The sequence below is a fragment of the Palaemon carinicauda genome, unplaced genomic scaffold (assembly GCF_036898095.1).
Source record: "Palaemon carinicauda isolate YSFRI2023 unplaced genomic scaffold, ASM3689809v2 scaffold1060, whole genome shotgun sequence".
Lineage (NCBI taxonomy): Eukaryota > Metazoa > Arthropoda > Malacostraca > Decapoda > Palaemonidae > Palaemon > Palaemon carinicauda.
In genome coordinates, this window is record NW_027168550.1 from 20,375 (window position 1) to 40,000 (window position 19,626).

The window sequence follows — 19,626 nt, forward strand, 5'->3', positions numbered from 1 at the left end:
AAGGATAACCGTTGGCAAACATGGATTGCTAAGTTATACTGCGTAGCACGGACAATAATAATAATAATGATAATAATAATAATAATAATAATAATAATATAGTAGTAGTAGTAGTAGTAGTAGTAGTAGTAGTAGTAGTAGAAAACAATAAATATTAGAAATATATTTTGAATACCATAATGGTTATGTCTTGTAAGTAACTGTAGACTGTCTCTATTCTCTGCAGGAGCCTCGCAGAGTTCTTTTATGTCCCCAGTTGATGACAGCAATGACAACAGCAATACCCAATACAACAGAGGCGTGAAATCCTTCAATGAGGTTCCTCTTTGGACCAGACCCAATGCAGAAAGATCCTGACATTTCATTCCAGTAAACGTCAGCTCCCCACCAGCTGTGGGGCCAACGACGACAACTATCAGTCATTTCGTGGGAGGCGGGGCGGCCCTGTTCACCCCGCCAGCCAGATTCAACAACAATCTTCTTCCTTCCTTTGCCGACACAACTGCAACCAACGTCACTGTCATCAAAGGCAAGACTGTCTACCTCCACTGTCACGTCCTGAATCTAGGGACGAAAATAGTGAGTCAAACTTACTTATTTAGGTTTTGGTGGTATTTCTGAGAGAGGGTTTTAATTCGAGGGGATTTTTCTTTATTAACAATCTTTTTAGATTCAGTTCGAGATTTTCTCAGGTTAAAGCATCCGCTTATTTATGTAACTGGACCGTATTATTATTATTATTATTATTATTATTATTATTATTATTATTATTATTATTATTATTATTATTATTATTATTATTATTATATACATTTGATATAGATTATCTGTCAATATACATGGAATAAACCTTATTTCAAGGGAAACTGGTGTTTCTTACAGCTCCAATTCCACCTAGTCATTTATTATTATTATTATTATTATTATTATTATTATTATTATTATTATTATTATTATTATTATTATTATTATTTCTTAATCATCATTATTATTATCATTATTATCATTATTATTTCTTAATCATCATTATTATTATCATTATTATTTTTATTATCACCATTAGCTAATTTTCATCTCTGGTGGGAAAAACAGGATGCTATACGGCCAAGAGTTTCAACACAGAAAAATAGCTTGGTGAGGAATGGAAATAAAGAAATAAATAAACATTTTGGGAAGCAATATGTTACCCATATAAAATATATTAGGATCAGTCTAAGACTCGCAATATCTTCATGATGTTTTAATTCCTCATTTGTTGGCAAACGGAAAAATAAATATTTATAATTATGTATTTTTTAAGTATTTAATGGAAATGCGTCTATCTCATAACCTATAATATTTTATAATTTTTCATCTGTCCTAAAACCAAACAAGTTGTTCGTCACTCAAGTCAAACAGAATGCTAGCAACAATACTCTTAAAATTTATAATCAATTATCTAATTTAAACATATCCAGGCAGTATTTTCCATTCAATTAATATGATTTCACAAATCTACAAATTATTCATCATAACGCTCATCTTACTATACTTCTCACAAAAATGGGCATAGATTATATTTCTAAACTCTAATCAAATGATATGCCAATGTTTGGTTACAGGGTAAGGCCATACTTTGCACTACTTATCATGTGAACCAATTCTTTAATTAAATTATATTCTTTTGATCTGATTCACATGATATGTAAATGCCTGGTCACATGACTTTCCTCTACTTATCAGTTGAACCAATTCCTGCTTTAAAGAGTATTTCATCATAGGTTTCCTGGGTGAGACATAAAGACATCCAGGTGCTGACAGTGGGTCGAATCACCTTCACAAACGACGACCGATTCGAAGCTATGAACAAACCCGGATCCGATGTCTGGATGCTAAGGATAAGATACCCACAGATGAGAGATGCTGGAAAATACGAATGTCAGGTTTCCATGAAGCCTCCAGTTGCTAGAGTCATCAGCCTCAATGTCGTTGGTTTGTGAATCTTTTACTTTTTAATATTACATGAACAAAATATATCTACAATCTTAATTAATAACATTTGTGGTGGTAGAAAACAAAACAACATATGTTTAATGAAAATTGTTTCATGTAGAATTTTAGATGTTCAATTTTAGAAAAGAGTAACATAGGATTTTTATTAAAATTCTAATTCTTTATGCAAGCTAACACCAAGACATATTATGCACACACACACACACACACACACACACACACACATATATATATATATATATATATATATATATATATATATATATATATATATATATATATATATATATATATATATATATATATATATATATATATATATATATATATATATATATATATATATATATATATATATATATATATATATATATATATATATATATATATATATATATATATATATATATATATATATATATATATATATATATATATATATATATATATATATATATATATATATATATATATATATATATATATATATATATATATATATATATATATTGGTAATGAACTTACGTTACCAGGTGTCTCTATGTAAAAATAATATACATATTGATATTTACAGAACCCCAGGCGATCATTCCTGTAGGTCCCGAACTATACGTGGATCACGGCTCACCTCTGAACATAACATGTGTTGTACCTGACAGCCCTGAGCCTCCGGAGAACATATTCTGGTACCACAGAGACAAGGTAGGAACAAATTGATGGTGATGTTATGCAAGAAATAATGGGTAATAAACTTATTCTTCCAACATAATTGCTTACATACCCGTTCTACTGTATTGCAGGGTTTGGCACCCGAGTCAATTTTCTTCATCTATTCATATTTATTTTATTATCTTCTCCCACCCATACCACTCTCCACCACTTCCTTCCATCTATCTGATCAGCTGATGCCTCACACACACCTCCTCCCTATCACTGGCATGATCTTAACTCTCTTCAATGGTTCCATCTCTTCCTTTCATGATATATGGAGATGGTATTTCGGACTAGCTTCCATAGAAGTAATTTTACATTGCATCAGTATTAGTTTTATATCTTGAATTTCCCTTTTTTCCAGGAGTGATATTTTAGAATTCACTCGTCTGGGTACTTTCCGGGAGTCCCTCCTCCTCTTATATATATATATATATATATATATATATATATATATATATATATATATATATATATATATATATATATATATATTATATATATATATATATATATATATATATATATATATATATATATATATTTATATATACATATATATATATATATATATATATATATATATATATATATATATATATATATATATATATATATATATATATATATACATGTGTGTGTGTGCATGTATATATATATATATATATATATATATATATATATATATATATATATATATATATATATATATATATATATATATATATATATATATATATATATATATATATATATATATATATATATATATATATATATATATATATATATATATATATATATATATATATATATATATATATATATATATATATATTTATATCCCATATATAGGTAAATAGATATGTTTGCATTTATGTATGCGTGCAAATATACTGTATGCATATGTATTCGTTTTAATGTACTTATGGATATGCATAAACATTTCAAATAAACACTTATTTGTATAAAGAAATTTAAGGTAATTGTTTAAGGAGCATACAAAAAGGCTGGACATTTGACTTCCCCTGACCTCATAGTCCCTACTTTAGGACAACAAATAAGCAAATACTTAATTGATAATTCATTAATATGAATAGGAGCGCTTGGGCATTGCTGTGTACATTTCAATCATCCATATTTCACTACATATACAAAATAAACACTAACTTAACATCAATCAATCTGAAGGAAACATATGCTACACAAATCTTGTTCTTAATCCACGAATGTCTAATTAAAACAATGTATTTGTGTTTCTAGTAGAAGCTCTACACATTTACATAAAATTACTGTTATTTTTCTGATCTGGTTCTAAACGGAAATTAATTTCCTAAAATCAAAAGTAAAGTTGTAACTGTACACATGAAGTGTCCAACGCTGAATGACAATACTTAGCACAGAGCTAACGAAGTTACCACTGATCACGTGACTACAAAACAAGTAGAGACTGACCAATCAGGGGAAATCCTTTTCCAACTAGGCTAATTCACTTGTTCAAACGTTGGAAAATTCATTTCCCCTGACCTCACAGTCCCTACTTTAGGACAACAAATAAGCAAATACTTAATTAATAATCTATTAATATGAATCGGAGTGCTTGGACATTGTTGAATCTAAAAGAACGGGGAAATTTAGAATGAGGAGTACCAGATCAAAACAATAATAATAAGTGATAATGTATCTGACCATTTAATCCCATATGAAATCAAATTAGATACCCAATGTTTGTGATACTAAAAGTCTCTCTTTAAGAGAATCTTTGATATAGCCATCTTTGGCTTTATCACTCTTCCACCTTCCATGCCTTTTAAATAGCCTATCCTTAATACCATTATTTGCAGCTGAAGTGGCTCAACCTGCACGCAAAAAATGAAAACCATATTTAGAAATATCTTTAACATGTGGTGAAAATGCTTCAATAAACTACCCTCTTAATATAGTATATGAGATATGCTTACCAATATTTTTTAAATGATACGTATTATTTACGAACACAATTCTAGAACATATATAAGCATTATAATAAGTAACAGACAATTCTCTCCATAAAATATATTTTTCCAAATTACTTACCGGACACAATCTGGTACCTGTCCTGGCTATTACAACCCAGGCACCGTCTCTGTACTGGTCAGTTTTACTAAACTCTATGAATATACATAAATGCAAAGAATCTATGACAACATCCGAGTATTTTATATTTAACAGTTCAGAACTTCGGAGAAACCCTGCATAAGCTAAAAGACAAGCAAAAATTGTTCTCTGTTTTTTTTACATTTCCAACTTGAAATAATCTATCATACATGTCACAGAGTATTTTTGCAGTAATAGGTTCCTTCCTTACAACTGAATGAGAAAGCCTTCTTTTGGCTGCCTCCAGTAGATTCTTAACAAGAGTAGATTCTGTAGGGGATTTCAGTCCATATAAATCATGAACATATTTTACACTGTAAAATGCTTTAATTACAGGACTTAGAGTACTTGCACTCTGGACAAGTGAACACAAATATAATGCAAATATAAAAGGCTTAGCCGTCAAAATGTCCTCTTCTCCAACGGAATTACTAGATGCCCTAAACCTCCATCTTTGAAAAGCGTTCATATAACTTTTTGTGGTACTATCTGCTCGGGCTGACACCAGTAGTTCCGGGATAAGCGGCACCTTCTCAGCCAGCACTTCTGGTAACTCTTCAATATCATCAGAGAAACACTGGAGAAGCATATTTAGAGGAAAACAAATAGTTTGCCTACATTTCTTCATGTAACAATATCATACATAGAAAATCTTCCAATTTACTTCTAACATCCTATTACATTTTATAATGGCTTGTCAGCCAAGACGGGCAAACCACTCAACTCCTCCGTCTAGCAATTATAATGGCAGCCACGCCAACAAATACAACATTCTTTATTTGTAGAAGCATTAACCATTCACAATGGTGAAACAGATTTTAACATATAATTTTTAATGCTAACATTCTAAATGACAGGTCCTCATTTTCAAAAATTCCTGCACCATTTTTACAGGTCTCATAATATTCTTTCTTTGTGGGCAGATCCATGCAGTCCACAACATACTCAATAAAATTATTGCCCTTCCATAAGAGAGGCCAGAATGGAGCAGATTTCCATACAGGAATGACTATGATTCTTCTTGCATTTTCTTTCAACATTTTTTAGAGTACTCTAGTTACAAGTGTAACAGGTGGTACAAAAAGACCAAATTTTCCATTCCAATTTGCACTAAATGCATCAACACCTGCACAAAACTCATTCCAGAATCTACTATAAAATACAGGTAGCTTGGCATTGTGAGGAGAAACAAACCAATCAATATCAATGGTACCCCATTTTTCAATAATGAGATAATTATGAAGGGAGATAACCCCCAATCATCTCTTTCTACTATTTTAGAAAGATAATCTGCAATTTGGTTCTTTTCCCTGGGAATCCACTGAATATCTACAATAATTGAATGTTTAACACAAAAAGAATGAATATTGAAAGCAAGATCTTGTAATTCTGTTTTCATTGATCCTTTTTTCAATAATGCTACAAACACCTTGGTTGTCTGTGAACCACTTAACCCTGTTTGAAGCCAGAACGATGCTTAAAGCTTTAAGCACTTTAAATACTGCTATAAGTTCCCTCCAAGTAGAAGACTTCACAGCCTCCTTAATGCCCCAAGCCCCATGAACCATACCATTTGGTGTATTCACTTCATATCCAGAATAACCTATTGTACTTGCATCAGTATAAATAATTTTGGTGTAAGAAGGATTGTGATTCAGACGCCTACAATTGATTTGTCAAATTTTTCTTCCAAAACGATAACTGTTCCAAACTCTGAGTAGATGACTTTATGAAATATGACCAATTTGGTGCTAAAGAAATATCAATGCTCAAATACCTTGTCATGAACTGGCACAAATTACCAACAACAATTGACATAGAAATAACCTGCCCTACAAAACTGGCAACTTTTTAACATTAAGTCGCCTGTGTTGTCTCATACTATTTTCAATCTCTAACATCGTGTTCACAGCTTTATCGATTCTCTTTTTACGTACGGAAATAGTAAAGTCCTTAGAATTTAAACATGCCCCTAGAAACTCAATTTTCTGTTCTGGCTCCCACTGAGATTTCTCAACATTTGGAACAAAACCAGAGGCAATCAGATCATTTTTGATAGAATTTGCCATTTTTAAACAAAGATCGTATGTATCATTACAACCAAAGCCATCATCTAGAAATAACATAACCTTTTTTTCCTTCACCTCGCCATTTGGAAATAAGAGGCCTTGTTGATTTAAGAAAACAATATGGTGCACTTGAAATTCCAAACGGTAGTACTAAAAATTTTAAAAATTGTTTTTCACCCTGTTTGTTTTGCCATGCAAAGCCCAGGTAATCAGTATGTGGAGGATAAATTGAAACAAAATGATGGGCGCTATGAATATCAAACTTAAATGTGAAAGAATTTGGCTTTAAATATTCTAAAACTAACCTTAGATCTTCATACTTTATGGATTGTTTCCATAAATGTTGGCTAACTGTCCTGAGATCTAATATCAATCTCTTTTTTCCCTTGGCTTGAATAGAAACTGTCAAAGGATTTACAATATATGGCGGCTCTATACATTTTTCAACTAATCCCCTATCCAATAAGTTTGAAATAGCCTCCTCAACAAAAATTTGTTCTTTCTTTACAGAAAGGTTGTTATCTAACTGTGCCAACTGTGGTTTAGAATAAAACGGTAGCCTGTATCCATTTTCTATTATGTCTATAATAAGGTTACTAGATCCAATGTCTTTCCAAAATTTTAAATTGTCTCTTAATCTTCCTTTCTCAATAATTTGTTTACGACCTGACTCATATTCAAAGTAATAGGTAGTGAAATTATCATTAACACCGTTACTAAAAATACTCATACTCGTCTGTTAATTTATTGAGGTTTGCTGCTGAACTCGCCCGACTGGTTGAACTTGTTGAGCGGACAGTCCTTTCTGTAGTGCTGGAAGCTCCCACAGGAGAAACAACATCCAGACGGTCCTTTCCTTCCACCGAAGCCACAAAAATTACCCGATGGTCCTGGAAAATTATGAATGTCTCCCGTTCCAAAAGTTGGACTCATGCACGACTGTGATGAACTAAACTGACCAGGATAAATAAGAGGCCCGGCAGTAGGAATTTGGGAACGCTTTTTCGATACTTCTCTTCTCGTAACTGCCTGTTTCCTCTTCTTGAGAGCTCAGTTTTCTGCTTTGTTAATCCTGGACTCATCTTCGCTGTCACTAGCGACTGCATTCGTTTCGTATAATTTCACTGTATCCCACCCTGCCTCCGAGGTGTCGGCAATGCGTATAAGTTTTTTTTTTTTTTCTGAGCAGTCCTTTAGCAAATTTGTAGCATATACAAATTTATTGTTGGCAATAGCCCACAAATCCTGAACACAGTCTTGTTCAATGTCACAGTTGAAATTATATTGCTGCTTGTTACCTTCACGTTTCCAAATGAGTTCTTTCTCCAACAACTTGGTGACATCGGATTTAACCCTGGAACGGTACGGTGGGTCGTCCGCGACCCCGAGCGTCAAAAAAAAAAAGGTTTTTCTCACGTGACTCACCCCCGTGACTGAATTTGTGGGTGATCGACCTGCAGTAGGTGTCTCGCCTACACACTCTAGTAGTGTCCAGATGTGCATTACTGTAGCTGTACTCCTTCCCCGATTTCTGAGACGCGTCGGGGTCGAGCGCGACAGAGTTTACCCTTCTAAGGTAGTTTGCATAATTATCAAAGTTATTACGTTATATGAAATTGTCGTAGAATGGTGCAACTTGTATAGGTTATCAGTTGTAGAAAGTCTTGGTGGATTGTTTGGCTACCATGTGCATGATTTTTTTTTTTTAGTTAAAATGTCGTTCATCACCACGAGGACCATTTTACCGCGAGTGCCCCTTTTTCATTTTTTTGCCAAGTCATTTTTCCGTAAGATATTGCCAAATAGTGTCGTAAAACTTTTGCTTTTTTAGTGTTGGAAAGTGTGTCTAGATGATCTGGCTACCCATGCGTGACTTTGTTTTTGTCAGATACGATGTAGTTATTGGTATATTGGGTATTTAACTGCGGTTGCCAATTTCTGTTTTTTTTTCAATATTTGTAAACATTTACTACGTAGTAAGGAATTGCCGTATATTATTGATTTTTTTTCATGTTTATGTGTTAGAAAGTGTGCCTTGATGGTTGGGCTAACACATGCATGTCTTTTTTTTATCTGAGATGCCGTATATTAGAATGTTAGGCATTTTACCGCGAGTGCCCCTTTTTCATTTTTTTGCCAAGTCATTTTTCCGTAAGATATTGCCAAATAGTGTCGTAAAACTTTTGCTTTTTTAGTGTTGGAAAGTGTGTCTAGATGATCTGGCTACCCATGCGTGACTTTGTTTTTGTCAGATACGACGTAGTTATTGGTATATTGGGTATTTAACTGCGGTTGCCAATTTCTGTTTTTTTCAATATTTGTAAAAATTTACTACGTAGTAAGGAATTGCCGTATATTATTGATTTTTTTTTATGTTTATGTGTTAGAAAGGGTGCCTTGATGGTTGGGTTAACACGTGCATGTCTTTTTTTTTCATCTGAGATGCCGTATATTAGAATGTTGGGCATTTTTCCGCGAGTGCCCCTTTTTATTTGTTTTGCATTTTTTTGCTTAGTCATGTTACCGTAAGGAATTGTCAAGTAGTGTCGCAAAACTTATATTTTTATAGTGTTGGAAAGTGTGTCTAGATGATCTGGCTACCCATGCCTATTTTTTTTTTAGCCAGATATAGCGTATATATAGGTATGTGTTTGATTTTCCTGTGATTGCCATTTTTTCGTTTTTTCCCATTTCTTTCAAAATTACTACGTACTAAGGAACTATCACAGAGTAATGATTCATTTAGATGTTTATTTGTCGGAAAATGTGCCTTGATGGTTTGCCTAGCACGTGGCTGAATTTTTTTTTTTCTGAAATGCCGTATATTAGAATGTTAGCCATTTTTCCGCGAGTGCCCTTTTTTTATTTGTTTTGCATTTTTTTGCTTAGTCATGTTACCGTAAGGAATTGGCAAGTAGTGTCGCAAAACTTATATTTTTATAGTGTTGGAAAGTGTTTCTAGATGATCTGGCTACCCATGCCTATCTTTTTTTTAGCCAGATATGGCGTATATATAGGTATGTGTTCGATTTTCTGGTGATTGCCATTTTTTCGTTTTTTCCCATTTCTTTCAAAATTACTACGTACTAAGGAACTATCACAGAGTAGTGATTCCTCTAGATGTTTATTTGTCGGAAAATTTTGAATACTTCTTTTTTGATTGAATATCATCAAATTTTTTTAGCTAAAATATTATATTGTTTTACATTTTTTTTTCGATTTTATTTCCCTTCAAAAGATTTTTTTTGGGTCAGAATTTTAATTTTATAGTCGTAAAATAATCGACAATTATCCAGCAACCCACCATAAAATTTTTATGCATATCCAAGAATAATTAGATTAGTAAATAACACCTTGAAATTGACATACACTTCCTACATTTCAAGTGGCAGATTAGGGAGTCTGAGTCAGTGTGGTTAGCGGCCATTTTGTGGACATATCCGAAGCGTAAGTTGCCCTATCTATATATGTTCTTGTTCCCTATAGAATTTGTGATATTTTGGTATATTTTTACCTGCATAAATATCATATTATATATTAAATATATGTATTTTTTTACGAAATTTCTAAGTACTCAAAAAATTACCTTTAGATATGGCCCCTGATATAAATGTAATTTACAGAATAATGAAGATTTTTTTACATATTTCTATTTTAGGATAACATATGTTTATTCCCTAAAAAAATTAGCCACTTCCTATTTCATTTGGGTACCCAAAAAAATTCACGAAATTTGGACAAATTTTTTTGGCCAAAAAATGTTACCCTTTTTTCTCATTTCAGATCTTCACCTCCATGGGTCTGACTTCATCCAAAATACATCAAGATGTGTCCTAAACATTCAAGAATCAATTCCTAAAAGGATTTGTGTATATATGTATAAAGTTTTTTTTTATGAATTTTTATGTAAGGCCTTTTTTTTCTACTTAATTTTTTAAAATATTTATAATAAATAGTTTTTCTGCAGATGAGTAGTATTTATCTTTACAGTTGTTTTAAGCATTCATTGAAGTTTTTTTGGCAAAAGAAAAAAGGAGGTTACTGCAAAAAGTGATTTTTCAAGAATTTTTTTTCGGCGTCGGGGTCGCGCGCATCCGAGTATACCCTTAAAGGGGTGTCCGAGGAGCGTACCTATCCAGGGTTAACAGAAACGTTACTGTCCTTCACCTCCTCTCGCAAATGGTTCAACTCGCTCTTCTGTTGCTTGAGCTGCTCTAAAACTTGTTGCAGCACAAATTCAATACCGCCCGAGTTTTGTTGTTCCATTTGGTCTTCGCTACGTGACATAATGTCGTCCTCCATAAGAAAAGTTGTAACTCTACACTTGAAGTGTCCAACGCTGAATGACAATACTTAGCACAGAGGTAACGAAGTTACCACTGATCACGTGACTACAAAACAAGTAGAGACTGACCAATCAGGGGAAATCCTTTTCCAACTAATTCACTTGTTCAAACGTTGGAAAATTCATCTATCCTTCAAAGCTGCACCCACTTCAGCTGCTGCGGAAGTTAGGTTCACCAACGAAGGCAGCAGGGTGTTTTTGATACTAGTGATATCGTTATCGTTGTTATGATTCTCACCTTAAAAATGTTTTAATGAATTTCCTCAGCCTCACTATATATATATATATATATATATATATATATATATATATATATATATATATATATATATATATATATATATATATATATATATATATATATATATATATATATATAATTATATTCTAGCGTCCTCATTTGAGGACATACATTTCAAGATTTTTTTTGTACTCCTTTTCTCATATCAGTTCATCCTATATCAATATATGCGTGGAATAATTATATACTATTACAACCCATAACATTTCCTTGGTAATATTAAGAACTTTATAGACTGTTATGTACAGCCAAAGTTGTACAAAAATGTGGTTTCATCCCATCTTATTTTCAAGTAGGTTTTTTCAAACTATTATAGCTAGTTTAAAATTAATTTTAAAAAAGTATAGTAAATCAATCCAATAACCAACTTTTCTAAGCAAAAAATGTGAATTATAAAGCAAATAAAGCTGTTCATAATTGACTTTGAAAATTGTGTCCTCAAATGAGGACGCTGCCATGAAGCTTTATAAATCGTGTTCAAACCTGTCAAAGTCTGCGGGACATGGACATACCGACTTGCCTCGTTTCTTATCGTAATTTCTTTGAAATCTGTGTTGTGATCACAAGTACTAAGGAAATATCCACCCATGTTAAGCATTATTTTAAAATTATTCAAAATATTCCTAAAAATAAATAACAGTATTGCTAAAAAGTTGTGAGGGACTCATTTCGAGTGAAGTTACATTCTAAACATATTATAACTATTTTCTCAATGAACATATATATATATATACATATATATATATATATATATATATATATATATATATATATATATATATATATATATATATATATATATATATATATATATATATGTGTGTGTGTGTTTGTGTGTGTGTGTGTGTGTGTGCGCGCGTTTGTGTGTGATTGTGTGTATTCTTGTGTTAAGCTGTCTGTTATTACGCATGTCCATGACTAAAGTGGGCCTTACTATGGATGAAATTTTAGAGGAATTATTCAATAGAGATGATAAAAGTGATAAAATCACTGCACGAGCCGATATAGTTATAATTCCCAATAATGTTGACCCTTTGACAGATGAGCATGAGACACCTGATGATTTGACTGGAGAAGCAACTGTTCCCGGAAGTTTTGAGTTCCATGTTTATTGTAAGGAAAATTCCGGTAGTAAATCAAAAGAAAAAAAAAATGCCAAATATCTCAACTGGCATAGATAAAAGGAAACTGTGATTCAGATCCAAGTTGGAAACACAAACATCCAGAATACACAAACGTGAAAGAGAAAATATAAACTTTCCAGGATAATTTGAAGAAAACGAAAGAAGACCTATATCACCTAACAGCTCTGGAATTATTTGAAACAATAATGTCACCAGATATTTATGATCACATTGTGAAGGAAACTGTTCGTTATGCCATAGTCAGCAGAAACAAACTGGATTTTGTGTTCCGTGTAGATAAATTGAAATCTGTCATAGAATTTTTTTTTTCAAGTTGCCACCAATTACCATGGGAGAGTTATTACTGGTCAAAAGATGAAGACTTGGGTGTATCTCTTGTAAAAATAGCAATGTCTCAAAATAAATTCAAATTTTTCAAGTGTATTGTGCATTTCTGTGACAAAGCAGATGTAGAAAATAACAAAGGGGATAAAAGATTCAAAGTAAGAAGGCTAATTTCGAAGCTTCAGAAATCCTTTTTATCAAGATGAAGTAATTGAGCAATGCATAAGTATAGAGGTAATGATTGGAGAATATATGGGCATAACTCACTAAAGCAGCTTATCCAGGCAAAACCTTTCAGGTTTGGATAAGAACTTTAGGCGCTTTTGGGACCTCAGAGTACTGTTATAATTTTGATCTTTACTCTGGTAATAATCCTCAAATCGATAAAAATGAGGAAATAACATTACGTTCAAAAGTTGTCTTGAAAATACTTAAAGTTGTTGCATATACAGAATCTGAAACTGTCTTTTTTATTATTATTGTCTTACTAGATATGAATTATTAGTTCACCTACGAAATATTGGGTTTAAAGTGTCGGGAACACTCAGAGAAATTCACTTGAAGAACTGTACATTGAAATTAACAAAGGATATGATAAAAAAAAAGAAACAATAGGCTGATATGACTACGGGTTTGACATCAATGAAGAAATACTGATGGCAAAGTGTCTAGATAAGTGTGTTACTGTTGGAACTAATTAGGAGACTGTAGAGCTCCTTGCAAAGGTCCAGCGTTGGTCAAAATAAAGTAAACAAGAAGTGTTCCTCAACTAAATGCAATTTTCAACTATAATAAATGTATGGGGGTTCTAGATCACTATGATTTGTTAGTAGGGAAATATTATGCTTCTATTCGATGTAAAAAATGGTATTGGCCTTCATTCATTGGAATGTTAGCTATCTAAAAATTACTGCACCAAGAACATGGTATCAAATTGCTGCACCAAGAACATGGTATCACACATCTTGGCTGATTAGATTTTAAAAGGACAATTTCTGTAGCTTATCTGAAATTACCTTGCATGAAAGGCTCAGTAGGAAGACCCTCTGGTACCTTCCAATCACACACAAATTTTGCTGGAATTTGTTATGATGGTAAAGACCATTTTATTAAAAAACACAGCAATCAGCAGAGGTGTATGAACAAACAATGTACAGCAAAAATAAGACCCTTTTGTTAAAAATGCAATGTGACTCTTTGCATAGAATGTTTCAGCTCCTTTCATAAGAGAAAATAAGTTTGTCATGTATAATAATAGAAAAAAGTACATTTGTTTTTTTTCATATAGAACATAGGTGAGAATTCATAATATTTGAGTAAGATTGGTATTATGTAACGGTTTATTTTTATCTGAAAATGTAATACTTTATTTATCATATATAAACATGAAACCTATTTTCCCAGAAAATTCATTTAAGAATAGCCTGAAAACTCTATTCTATACCCCTTTGTCCCATCTTCCTCATTTGAGGATAGCTTATTGTAATCTTAACCTTTGAAATAGACTTTTTCTTTCTACTTCATAGGTATTCTTGGCCCCCAAATTTATAGTAATTTGCTAAAAATTCAAAAAAAAATACTAACGTTGGGATTTAATGGGACACACACACACACACACACACACACACACACACACACATATATATATATATATATATATATATATATATATATATATATATATATATATATATATATATATATATATATATATATATATATATATATATATATATATATATAACATCATTCAATATATAAGGTCTAGAAGAGAAAAATAACTAAATATCTTGTATACTTATATTCTCAGATGGTGTCCTATGATGGATCGAGGCAGGGCGTCACCATCACCACAGACAAAGGCCCGACTACGACAAGTATTCTCTTCATACCAGACGTAACGTCTCACGATTCAGGAATTTATGTTTGTGCTCCCCAGGGCATGAAGGAAGCTTCAGTTCAAGTCAGAGTTTTAAATGGTAAGAGACGCCCTCTTTATTTTATCTACTCCTTCAGAGATTATTTCTTTGGGTTTGGTCAGTGTGAATTATAATGCCAAAAAAAGTATATATATATATATATATATATATATATATATATATATATATATATATATATATATATATATATATATATATATATATATATATATATATATATATATTGTTACGGGCCCAACGTTCGAGTCCGGCCTTGCTTAAGGGACTCAAGGGCCATAACAAAAAAATAACAATGGGAAATGTCGCCAGTCAGCAATAAGACAAGGAATACTGACAAGTATATGTATTTACAATAATCAAATAAAAACTAATAAAAAAAGTTGAACACAACAGATAATTATATTTCAATCTAAGCCACGAGGAGCTTCGAATGGAGTTTGGTGGACCATGGATGAAACTTCAGCACATCAATCACGTTCCCTGGAAAGGGAAGTAAATTAAATTATTAACAGCACACTTACTTCTACCGGCTGGGAACACGATGAAGTCGTGTGGTTAAAACCTTTAAGCAAATTAAAGGAAAATGTAAAGCTTAGGGATTTAAACATTAGTCATGGGAATCAACATTGTCACAGGGTGAATTGATTAAGACTAGGACTAAACGGCACACGCAGTTTGGGTATAGGGAATAGGTTAAAAGGTTCAGTGGGTAGGATCTTTCTTTAAAGGATAAAAGGAAAAATATGGGATGTAATAAGGAAGGGAGGGGAGATTGGGTAAGGATGATAAGGATCTCAAACCCAGATACCTTACTTTAGTAAAAAGGGCTCTGGTTCCTCCCTTGTGGAGGGTGTCAGGTCCAGCCTCCCTGATGTCCTGAAAGGGAAGAGAGATGATGGTACTCTCACAGAGGCTGAGTAACGAAAGAAAGATGCCCAGCCGCTCCTAGGCAGACTGAGCTCCCTTTTGCCCCCAAGGAGGGAGGGGGTGGAATTGGCCTGACTGTTGTCCCATTGGTCAGGCCTTCTCACGTGTTCCAACACCCCCATCAATAGGCCTCATCTTTCTCCTGGGATTTCGATGTCGCCAGTGGCTCGTAAAGATAGCCGAAAAATGAGAGCTCAAAGGGAGTAGACTGGTATTGGATGGTTGGGGGGGGGGAGGGGGTAAGACTCTGGGTAGGGTCCCAAAATTCGTGGCATGCCGACCAAATCCTTGCAGGGATGGTCTTTGTTTTGTAGAAAGGTGGCGCAATGACCTCCATTACTAACTACCCCCAATTTTAGCAGAGATTTTGTCCTAAAACAGGATAAGAACTCTGCAAGCAAGGTCTGAAGCCACTAACCTTAATGACTCCTCCCTCTGTGAGTATCACCATGATAATGAATTAATATCTAAGCTGCAACTAGGGTCATAATTTTACGTTATTTTGACAGTAAATTAACTTTAAGTGCCACTTAGAAATAAGCATGCTGGCTGTGAGGCAACAACCAAAAAAATTTAAAACTGCAAAATTGAAAATTAAAATGCAAAAATGGTTACAGTTAAGTGACCTAGTACTGTGGGACACATGAAAATTAAGATAAATTGACATATAGGCAAGGTAAAATAAATAGATAAAAACTCATTAAAAAAATTAATGATGTCAAGGTGGCCCCTTAAGTTTATCTACCTGGGGAGACACCAAGGCCAATTAAAATTTCTCCATACAACCTAAATTAACCTACTGACTATGGCTACGTTATGGACGTGGCACCGTGCATTGGGCACTAATGCTATGGGAACATACCTCTCTCATCTGAGCTCTTTATGCACTTGACTTTCCAATTGTAGTTCTGGAGGTCTATGCCCCACCTCATGAGCCCTTTATTCCCATTATGTAGCTCAGTCAAGTAGGTTAGAGGGTTATGGTCCTTTAAGAATGTCTGTGGGAACTCGTGGTTAGCATGATAGGCACTGGCACACCTAGTAGTCACAGCGTCGAGGCAGCGCGTGGAACGATCCGTCATTGTCAGCTGAAAACAATTTCCGCGCTTACTCCGGGTCCGGGAAGCTACGTGCTTCACCAACACACCACGAAAAGGAATACTTTTTCCAGCCTCGTCCGAGTAGGCATGTGCCCTGTAGTCTTCCAGCCTCTCGTACAAATGCTGGAACCTGATGAGCTCTGTCTGGCTCCTTGGGGTCGCGGCGCTGATAAGTGGTTAGCTTCTTGCCTTCTCTGGGACCCCTGGCCTGGTGGTTGAGGTAGCCCTATTGCTAGTGGGGTTAAGTGGCACAGCTTCACCCGGATTGAATTTGCTGGTTGTAGGCTCAGACTCATGGCTGGAAGAGGGAGACTTCTGACCCTCCTCTGAGACCTCTGGCATGGCGCTTGAATTAGCTATATCCCCAGTGTTGGAAGGTAGCGCACCCTCACCAGAATTAACTTCTGGCGTACGAGGCTCAGACTCATTTCTGGAAGGGGGGACTCTTGGCCCTCCTCTGAGACCTCTGGCATGGTGCTGGAAATAGCCCTATCCCCTGTGGTGGGAAGCAGCACACCTTCACAAGAATTAACTTCTGGCGTATGCGGCTCAGACTCACTGCTGGAGGAGGAAAACTCTTGCGCCTCCTCACTTAGCCAAGCTACCTCACCAAGGTCAATGTCACCGAGCCATTCATCTTCCCCTGCAGGAAGTATCCTCACTGCTTTGGGCTCCGGCTTGGCAGCCTTCATGTGCCTGAGGGGCACTTAGTGTACCACCTTCATGGGCTCTTGACCCAACCGCAGGTCGTAGCCCTCATGTCCAATGTTGCTCAATGCCCTTAGTCCGCACTTCTTGCTGAGCTGGGACGTGGTCACCTGGGACTCCACTGTAGGGAGTTTTTTGGTAACTCCTTCTATGAACTGGACCTTCCTGAGATTGTCTTGCTGGACTTTGGCAACATTGCGTTGAGGTGGCAAGTGATTGAGTTGTGCCAATCGGGCGTCCATCTCCTGCATTCTTAATTCATGCGCTCTCTCCCTTTCATACAGCATCCTTTCATGCTCTGTTCTTCTCCGGGCTTTGTCTGCATTCATGAGCTCCCTCACATACCTTCGCAATGCTTCTCCCTCATAGCCTTGTCGTTATGCCAAATCCACAAATGCACTGATCTCAGCAGCAGTCATTTTGCTAATTTCTTGTGGAGACAGCGACAAGAACAAACTCAACCGCACAAAGTACAATGTTGACCGTTCAAGAAATTACCCGGAGGGGAAAAACGCTCTAGCCTTACGCAAGAGTGTCAAGGAAGGAAGGATGAAAATGGAGCTAAGGAAAATGCACAAAGGCTGTAAAAAATGCCTCTCGAGAAAGAACTATCACCAAATAGTAAGCCTTGCAAGTAATTGAACAAGAGCCTAACTTGAAAACCGGGGTCACGACAATGGGTGAGCTTAGGCTGTCCGGTTGTAATGTGTCCAAACAAGTAACAATATATATGACAACTGTGCCACACAATAAAAAATGGAATCACAACTATAGGTGACCCTCTATGCTAGACAAAATAAACTGGAACCACAACTATAAAGTAGGTGACCTTCCAGGCTAGTCAGGAAAAAGGAGATCACGACTATGGGTGACACTATGTGGACGAAATAAAATGGAATCACAACTATGGGTGAACCTTTATGCTAGTCATAAAAAGAAATGGTATCACAACAATGGGTGAATCTCTATGCTAGTCTTAAAAAAAAGGGAATCACAACAATGTGTGAATCTCTATACTAGTCATAAAAAAATGGAATCACAACAATGGGTGAATCTCTATGGTAGTCATATAAAAATGGAATCACAACAATGAATGACCCTCTATGCTAGTCATAAATAAATGGAATCACAATAATGAATGACCCTCTGTGCTAGTCATAAATATATGGAATCACAACAATGAATGACCCTCTATGATAGTCAAAAATAATTGGAATCACAACAATGGATGACCCTCTATGCTACTCATAAATAAATGGAATCACAACAATGGATTAATCTCTATGCTGGTCATAAATAAATGGAATCACAACAATGAAGGACCCTCTATGCTAGTCCTAAATAAATGGAATCACAACAATGGATGATCCTCTATGCTAGTCATAAATAAATGGAATCACAACAATGGATGATCCTCTATGCTAGTCATAAATAAATGGAATCACAAAAATGAAGGACCCTCTATGCTAATCATAAATAAATGGAATCACAACAATGGATGATCCTCTATGCTAGTCATGAATAAATGGAATCACAACAATGGATAACCCTCTATGCTAGTCATGAATAAATGGAATCACAACAATGGATTAATCTCTATGCTAGTCATAAATAAATGGAATCACAACAATGGATGACCCCCTATGCTAGTCATGAAAAATTGAATCACAACAATGGGCGACCCTCCTATCCTAGTCATAAGGGAAAAAAGGAATCTCCCCGATATGTGACCCTCCTATGGTAGTCATAAGGGAAAAAATGGAATCTCCACTATGTGTGACCCTCCTATGCTAGTCATAAGGGAAAAAAGGGAATCTCCACGATGTGTGACCCCCCTATGCTAGTCATAAGGGAAAAAATGGAATCTCCATGATGTGTGACCCTCAAATGCTATTCATAAGGAAAAAAAATGAATTCTCCACGATGTA

General features: G+C 34.6%; 1 protein-coding gene across 1 annotated transcript in view; it reads left to right on the top strand.

The window, feature by feature from the left end:
* The first annotated feature begins 306 nt into the window (after window positions 1-306).
* The window catches only part of LOC137635251 (synaptogenesis protein syg-2-like), a 24,658-nt gene continuing 5,338 nt past the window's right edge, over window positions 307-19,626 (top strand). Inside the window, exons 1-4 of the mRNA XM_068367704.1 lie at window positions 307-579; window positions 1,761-1,971; window positions 2,567-2,694; window positions 14,834-15,002. Of these exons, the coding sequence (XP_068223805.1) occupies window positions 1,842-1,971; window positions 2,567-2,694; window positions 14,834-15,002 (427 nt within the window). The 5' untranslated portion in view covers window positions 307-579; window positions 1,761-1,841. The remainder of the gene's footprint in view (window positions 580-1,760; window positions 1,972-2,566; window positions 2,695-14,833; window positions 15,003-19,626) is intronic.